Genomic DNA, 8,407 nt, shown 5'->3' with positions numbered 1-8,407 from the left:
GTAAGCCATACCAACCTAATATTTAGGCATCACAAGTGCATACCTAGTTGTTAATGCATTATTTGGAATTCCTTTTCAGCCTGTCCTCCCTTTATTATTCAAGTTCGGTGTCGGTGAATTGCGGACACACGAACCAAAAACCAAAAGAGACACCGGAACCTGAAAACAACCTAATTTCGGACAGATTTGGTTTTATGAATTTTCTAAACGACTCTGAATGTGTTATTATTATTTTTTCCTATATGATTGAATATGTTGTTTAGGATTTGATGACACTCTAATTGTCCCGATGTCCGATTGCTCCCATTTGTTTAGGGACCCAAGGATCGAATATCCAATTGGTCATTAGTTACAGGGTGGTCCAGAGTTACCTCACGGTTCTTAAAATGATGCTACACGTTCATTTTTCAATATAAAAGAGTGATATTTATTTCAAATGAAAGATAACAAATGTAAACAAAAGGCCCAACTTTTGTTTCTAATGCTGATTAGGTGTGGAAAACAACGCTAGCCAAAAAATCGCCCTAATTTTGAATACCTACATTCAATCTGTGTGCAAAATTCGACATACTCTCTCTAGCATTTTTTGATCTATAGCACGAATTTCTCGATAAAAAGCACCCGTTAACTCATCCAGAATCCTTGTCTCATAAAAATAGACCTTGTTTTGAACATATTTCCATAAAAAAAACTCGAAAGATAACAAATGTAAACAAAAGGCCCAACTTTTGTTTCTAATGCTGATTAGGTGTGGAAAACAACGCTAGCCAAAAAATCGCCCTCATTTTGAATACCTACATTCAATCTGTGTGCAAAATTCGACATACTCTCTCTAGCATTTTTTGATCTATACTTCTATAGCACGAATTTCTCGATAAGAAGCACCCGTTAACTCATCCAGAATCCTTGTCTCATAAAAATAGACCTTGTTTTGAACATATTTCCATAAAAAAAAAAAAAATTGCACGAGCTAAGATCGTGTGAAGAGGGTGGAAAATAAAAATCTGGTGTGAACATCACATGACTTTCCTTATCCTACTGAATGATACTTATTTGGGTGTTCTCCTAACCTATATAACTTTTACAATATCTCTAACCGTATAGTCGGTATAGCTGAAAACCGCCAAAAAACGGTCCGTAGGACCTATCTCAACTAAACGTTTTGTGCTACATCCTTGTCACATTTGTGAACTACATACAAAATTTCAAGAAAAGGTGGTATACAAAATATCTCAAGAACGGTTTGTCCTAGAGCGATGAAATTTGGTATGCTATCCCGGTATGGTCCGAAAGAAAAACTTTCCTTCCCACCAAAAAAAGGGATAAGTCTAGAGTGGGATTTTTTCACTACAATCGTATAAAAAAGGGATTTTTTTTGTGAGCCTTCTGCTGCGATACCTACCCCCTGAGCGACTGCAATCATGGGCGTAGCTAGCATTACACCGAAAACCGCCAAAAAGCGGTAAAATGCCGCCAACCGTTGCACCGATCTTAACCAAAAGTTTCGTGTCGCATCCTTGACACATTTTACAGCTGCATTCCAAATTTCAAGTCTCTAGCTCTTACCGTTCTCGAGATATTTTGTTTACAGACAGTGACCAAAACTTGTTTCTGTACGAGTTTTCGTCAAATAACGTTAAAGGGTTGAGTTAACGGGACGCTAATTTTGCTTTGCAAAAACTCCCTAATGTACGACAATTTTTCTTTAAAATATGTCGATGTGTTGTGAGTTGGGACAGTATCGTCCAATATAATCCTTCTCTCTTCGATTTCGGGACGATAAGACCTTAGCAGTTACAGTTCCCTCTGTCAAACCTCTTAAAAAAAAAGTTGGATACCCATAGCCATCCTTCGAGTGGTGAAGTATTTTTTGAAAAGGCGCACCCTGAATGATTTATTAAACGTTTGGTAAAGGGCTAAAGTGCTTAAAATGCCGTCTAAAGCAGGGTCCACACTTTTGTTAGCAATGTCATACGATAATAGAGAGTTTTTGCTCCGTTAACTAGAGTGACGATAACCGAAACGTAAATTGACCAAAACTTGTTTCTGTACGAGTTTTCGTCAAATAACGTTAAAGAGTTGAGTTAACGGGACGCTAATTTTGCTTTGCAAAAACTCCCTAATGTACGACAATGTTTCTTAAAAATGTGTCGATGTGTTCTGAGTTGGGACAGTATCGTCCAATAGAAGTGTGGACTGTGGACCCTGCCTAACAGTTAAGTTAGGCAACATCGTGTATCTGGCGCAATGGTGATGTTCTCACCATTGCTTTGTGATCTTGTACGAATCTTTTGTTGATTCAATAATTCGATCAAGAATTTAAGATTTGTTCATTTGTATACGCAACCAGACAAGTACCCGTTACTAATACTCACAAAGTTCTCTCACTCTTCGTCCCCTCTATCCTCTCTTTTCCTCTCCCGGTTTCCCCTATGTCTGTCTCTCTCTCTCCCCTCTCTTTCTGTTTCTCTCTCTCCCTTTCTCTCTCTCCCTTTCTCTCTCTCTCTTTCTCTCTCTCGCTCTTGCGCGTTTCGGGAAAATCAATTTCGTATCTACATTTTCTCACGCGACAGGATAAAAGGAAAGCATGAGTGAGAGAGACAGAGAGAGAGAGAGAGAGAGAGAGAGAGAGAGAGAGAGAGAGCTAGAGAGGAGAGCGAGAAATGGATTTGGAAGGAAGAGGAGAGAAAGAGGGAAAGAGAGAGTGAGAGGGATAGGGAGGTAGAACGAGAGGGAAGAAAAATAGAAAGAGGAAGGGAGGGAAAAAGAAAATGGGAAGGAGAGAAAAGAGAGGGTGGAAAAATAGAGAGAGAGAAGGGGGAGGAATAAGAAGGAAGAGAGGAATAGAGAAAAGGGGGAGGAGAAGGACTCAGAAGGAGGGAAAATAGAAAGAAGAGAGAGAGAGAGAGAGAGAGAGGAAAATCATGAGTATAGCAAAAGCATGACCCAGGTAGTTAAGCTACGCCGAGCAAGACCACTAAATGGATGAGTGACATGAACGGCCATGCCTTAAGGATTTCGGCTAGTAATATAAAATATAAATAATCCTTTCTCTCTCTCTCTCTCTCTCTCTCTCTCTCTCTCTCTCTCGCTCTCTCTCCCTACACTTCAAGTATTCTCTCTCTCTCTCCTGGTTATCAGTCTCTAAATGTACAGGGAGGGGGAGAGAGAGAGAAAGAAAAGAAGTAAAAAAAAGAGACAGGCAGAAAAAAGGAGACAGACAGAAAAAGAGAGGGAGAAGGACGACAGATACACAGATAGATAAGAAAGAAAGGGAGCAAGAGAGAAAAAGAAATGTAGTAAAAAGAGAGAGACACAGGCAGAAAAAGGGAGACAGAGAGAAAGAGAGAGAGAGGCCGAGAGAAAGAGAGACAGACAAGTATTGTTGAGTTTGTTTTTGGTATTTCGATGAAATTTTTAAATGTACGGCAGTGCGTTAACAGACAAGTATTGTTGAGTTTGTTTTTGGTATTTCGATGAAATTTTTAAATGTACGGTAGTGCGTTAGGCCAAGTTCCATTTCTATTTAAAGCAGTGCGCACACTCATACATCCCAAATTCGGTTATGGTCCGTCCCGAATACGATCCCTTTTCGTCCCGGCTAGGTTGTTCCATATTAAGCATGCTTTTTTGAAATGAGCTAGCAGTGCGCACACTCATACATCCCAAATTCGGTTATGGTCCGTCCCGAATACGATCCCTTTTCGTCCCGGCTAGGTTGTTTCATATTAAGCATGCTTTTTTGAAATAAGCAAGCAGTGCGCACACTCATACATCCCAAATTCGGTTATGGTCCGTCCCGAATACGATCCCTTTTCGTCCCGGCTAGGTTGTTTCATATTGAGCATGCTTTTATGAAATAAGCTAGTCGGAACAGAAACAGTTTGTGTTCGGGACGTAAATAGTCCGTAGTCGGGATGTAAACAGACTGTATTTGGGACTTAAGGAGTCCGTATTTGGGACGTATGAGTTTGCGGGCTGCTTAATTTTCCAATGGTTGACTCGTTTATAGGTGCTAAATATCCTGAATGTATCCGATTGTATGTAAATAAGCAAACAAATATATTACAAATATACATAAATAATGTGTAAACAGCGTCTTTTTTATTTATTTTCTTTTAGGTCAGCCACTCTCTATCAGGTAGACCTGACAGGTACACTTTATCAGGCCCTCCTGTCACCTGATAATTAGTGACCTGTCACCTTAAATGTCTCGTCCGGTTTCCAACCTATTTAGTCCCATTTTGAAAATTTGGACCGATTGCAATACTTTCTCATTACCTTGTATAGGTTCCCTATACGTAAAGGTAATAGAAAGTAAAAAAGTTGGATACCCGTGATAACCATCATAAAACGCTCCCGTTACTAATACTCACAAAGTTCTCTCACTCTTCGTCCCTTCTATCCTCTCTTTTCCTCTCCCGGTTTCCCCTATGCCTGTCTCTCCCTCCCCTCTCTTTTTCTATTTTCCCTCTTCCGCTCTCTCTCTCTCTCTCCCGTTACTAATACTCACAAAGTTCTCTCACTCTTCGTCCCCTCTATCCTCTCTTTTCCTCTCCCGGTTTCCCCTATGTCTGTCTCTCCCTCCCCTCTCTTTTTCTATTTTCCCTCTTCCGCTCTCTCTCTCTCTCGCTCTCTCTCTCCCTCTCTCTCCCTCTCTTTCTCTCTCTCTTTCTCTCTCTCGCTCTCGCTCTTGCGCGTTTCGGGAAAATCAATTTCGTACATTTTCTCACGCGACAGGATAAAAGGAAAGCATGAGTGAGAGAGAGAAAGAGAGAGAGGATAAAATATGAAGAGAAAGAGAGGGAAAGTAGACAGGAACAGAGAAGAGAAAGAGAGGGAGGGGAATAAGAAGGGAGAGAGACGGGAAGAAGAGAAAAGAGGATAGAACTAAAGGTACTCGTATCAGTAGCTGTCCAAAAAGTAGTACCTGGTTAGGTACCTACCTATCTACTTTCCTGCTATCTACCTATACCTACCTACTGTCACGCGATTCCTCACAAATATGTACCTACCTAGTCCCTAGTCAAATATTTATAAGGTGGCCCAGGGATCTTGCGTCGCGTCCGTCGGTGGTAAAATGGTCGACCTGCTCGCCGGGTAAACAGGAGAGCGCGGGTTTAATCCTAACCGACGCGAAATACGAAATTTTATCCTCATTAATGTGAGGATAAAACCAGGCCCAAGGAATTTTTAGGTTTTGTAGACTTAATTAAATGATTCGAGACCCTTTGTCCAAAATTTGGATAAAATTGGACACTATAGGTCTTTATGATTACAAAAAGTACATATTTACGCTGCTCTTTTAGGTCTGCAAAAAAGAAGAAAAAAAATGTCCAAAATTTTGGACTCTGGGCCTTTAGCTTTAGAGTATATATCCACAGAAATAGTGAAGAACCTCTCAACTTCAGCACAAACTACATATTATTTGATCGATAGTGAATGGCGATAAAATGGACAAAAAAATAAAATGACCTCACATAAATTTCATCATTTCGTGACCATTGATGATAATGTGAAAGTTCACTAAAGGTACTCGTATCAGTAGCTGTCCAAAAAGTAGTACCTGGTTAGGTACCTACCTATCTACTTTCCTGCTATCTACCTATACCTCCCTACTGTCACGCGATTCCTCACAAATATGTACCTACCTAGTCCCTAGTCAAATATTTATAAGGTGGCCCAAGGATCCTGCGTCGCGTCCGTCGGTGGTAAAATGGTCGACTTGCTCGCCTGGTAAACAGGAGAGCGCGGGTTTAATCCCAGCCGACGCGAACTACGAAATTTTATCCTCATTAATGTGAGGATAAAACCAGGCTCAAGGAATTTTTGAGTTTTGTAGGCCTATAGACCCAAAATTTGGACAAAATTGGACACTATAGGTCTTTATGATTACAAAAAGTACATATTTACGCTGCTCTTTTAGGTCTACAAAAAAGAAAAAAAAAAGTCCAAATTTTGGACTCTGAGCCTTTATTTAGCTTTTAGAGTATATCCAGAAATAGTGAAGAAGCTCTCAACTTCAGCACAAACTATTATTTGTTTGATAGTGAATGGCGATAAAATACGAGTAGACAAAAAAATAAAATGACCTCACATAACTTTCATCATTTCGTGACCATTGATGATAATGTGAAAGTTAGAAATTAGGGGAGTGACTTTCCCCAGATAATGATGGTTTTTGGCGTAGCTTTTGGTGATGGCGTTTTCCCGACCACACCTTTAGGGAACATTTACCTTGGCTATCTTTGATGATAGCCAAGGTACCTAATAGCTTTGTTGATAATCGGCGACTTTATCTGTCTTTGTTAGGAAAGCTAGCCTTCAGATAAATTCTAGCTAGATAGCTAGTTCGAGACCTTAGCTATTTTTGTCGATAGCTAAGGGACCTTTGCTGATATTAGCGACCTTTAGCTATCTTTGTTATCAGAGCTGCCTTTGTTGATATGCGGAAAGCGCATGACTTTGGATACATTAGATAACCGAGCCTATCTGTAAGTCCTTAGGTAGGTACTACAAAGGTAGACAACATATGTATAGGTACCTATACCTATAATAGTGTGAACCTATTTCAAAACGAAGCAACAATAAAATAAATCATTAGGTAACAGTTGTAGAAGGTATAATATGTATAGGTCCCTACTTTTACTTGCAAGTCTTACAACTCGCCCCGCGCCTTTGAAACTGCCCCGGGCCCCGCGGGGGGCTAATCCGGCCCTGCGCAAAACTCACATCTTCCTCTGAAACATTATGACTGCCTGCTGGCGACAAAAGGTCCAAGACCATAAAATTCGCTATTTTCTCCCGTACAGTCCATGTGAGCAAAATCGCGTGTGCCATTTGGAGGGTTCATCTAACAGTAAAATGAAATCTAATTTGTATAGTAAATTAATCTATACGTAGTAAAATAAAATCGTGTCCTCCCTCAGATGTCCCATACCGGCGGACACCATAGCTCGACTCCTGGGAGCCATCAGCTTCGGCTACGGCACGTTTCAGCTGTGCATGTCCCTTCTGCCGCCATCCATGCTCAAACTGATACATTTCCTAGGATTTACCGGTGATAGGGCGAGGGGAGTGGAAGCCTTGATGTTCTGTAAGACGAGCCGAGATATGCGTGCACCCCTAGCGACGTAAGTAGACACCAAAGTAGAACGATAGGATTTCCCAGAAAGTTGATCATTTGTGAAAGTTCTTTTCGCGTGCTACCGAACCCTATATTTCCCAGAAAGTTGATCCTTTGTGAAAGTTCTTTCTGCGTGTTACCTAACCCTATAAATCCCAGAAAGTTGGCCATTTGTGAAAGTTCTTTCTGCGCATTACGCTACTACCTAAACCTATAATTCCCTCTCACCCCGGAGGTGCTGGGTTCGAATTCCACCCGGGCACGAAAGAAAATAATTTTTTGAACCTAATCTTTCCAATTTAATAGTATTTTATATGTACTTACTTGAACACCGGTAACTTTGGAAAGCCAAAATGTGCGTTGAAGTCCTTCATTCTTGTCGGATTTTAAGCAAAGTTTGTGTTTTCGACGGCTGTTGATCGACTCGATCTATGTAACCGTTCGTACTCCGTACACTGCCTCGACAAGATAGATTCACTTCGCCGATCAACAGCCGTCGACTATGTGCGAACACAGCTTTATGAATAATCACATATGTTTTCCTTCGTTCTTCATCCAGCCTGACGCTCCTCTGGTATCACACTATCGTGCGGCCGTTCTTCTCTCAGAACGGCCTCTATTCCAAGTCTAGCTTGAATGCGGCCAAGATTCTGCTCGAAGACAACGACCCGGAGTTTGGCACGTCGGCCTTCTTCCTCTTCTTTCAAGGCCGCGTGTGTAGACTACAGGTGAGTGGCCAAAAGAGAGTTTGTCATATCACAAGTCTTCACTAGATAGAACTTGACCAGGGTTTTATTGTGTATTTTATTGAACGAAGAAGAACTCATATGTAAGAACTCATATGACTGTTGTACTTTCTGTTTTTGCTTTTGTAGAAGCAGCAGTTGCTTGATTCTTCAGAATAGCTTGCAAGGCTTCCCCTTGAATCTTCAACTGTTTTAGAATCGCAGCAGTTTCTTCTGATGAACTCATTGTGAATGAAAATTGTACAGGCACGTAAACTTGCTTTATCCGTGTCGCCAAAAAGTATTGTGTATTTTATTGAACGAAGAAGAACTCATATGTAAGTGAAGGATAAATGTAAGATCGAAGATGTTTTATTGGAAAAATTAATGACAATGAAAAAAGCTCAGGGAAGAGAGGAAGGCAGGGAAAACTATCTATTGAGATGTTGCCTTAGCAACCAGAATACAGAGTGGACTGGTGATTGTAAATACTGGGTGGATACACAACAGGTTTTGACGGGACTTCAAAACACCGCATTGAACTCATAAAAAATAC

The 8,407-nt window shown here is 40.7% G+C and overlaps 1 protein-coding gene and 1 long non-coding RNA gene across 2 annotated transcripts; both read left to right on the top strand.

Moving 5' to 3' along the window:
* The first annotated feature begins 3,649 nt into the window (after positions 1 to 3,649).
* On the top strand, positions 3,650 to 4,093 carry LOC113467612. Its single transcript, XR_003391630.1, has 2 exons — positions 3,650 to 3,717; positions 3,830 to 4,093. It is a non-coding gene; the product is annotated as an uncharacterized LOC113467612 (long non-coding RNA).
* Positions 4,094 to 6,459: 2,366 nt separating this feature from the next.
* LOC103509628 (tetratricopeptide repeat protein 39C-like) lies at positions 6,460 to 8,122 on the top strand. Its single transcript, XM_026823749.1, has 4 exons — positions 6,460 to 6,494; positions 6,930 to 7,133; positions 7,686 to 7,854; positions 8,002 to 8,122. The coding sequence occupies exons 1-4, from the start codon at positions 6,460 to 6,462 to the stop codon at positions 8,029 to 8,031; spliced, it is 438 nt and encodes a 145-aa protein (XP_026679550.1). The 3' UTR covers positions 8,032 to 8,122.
* The last annotated feature ends 285 nt before the right edge of the window (positions 8,123 to 8,407 follow it).

The sequence above is a fragment of the Diaphorina citri genome, unplaced genomic scaffold, assembly GCF_000475195.1.
Source record: "Diaphorina citri unplaced genomic scaffold, Diaci psyllid genome assembly version 1.1 scaffold23, whole genome shotgun sequence".
Classification (NCBI taxonomy): Eukaryota; Metazoa; Arthropoda; class Insecta; order Hemiptera; family Psyllidae; genus Diaphorina; species Diaphorina citri.
Note: the sequence above shows the minus strand (reverse complement) of the source record. Positions and strands in the feature narration are given on the sequence as shown.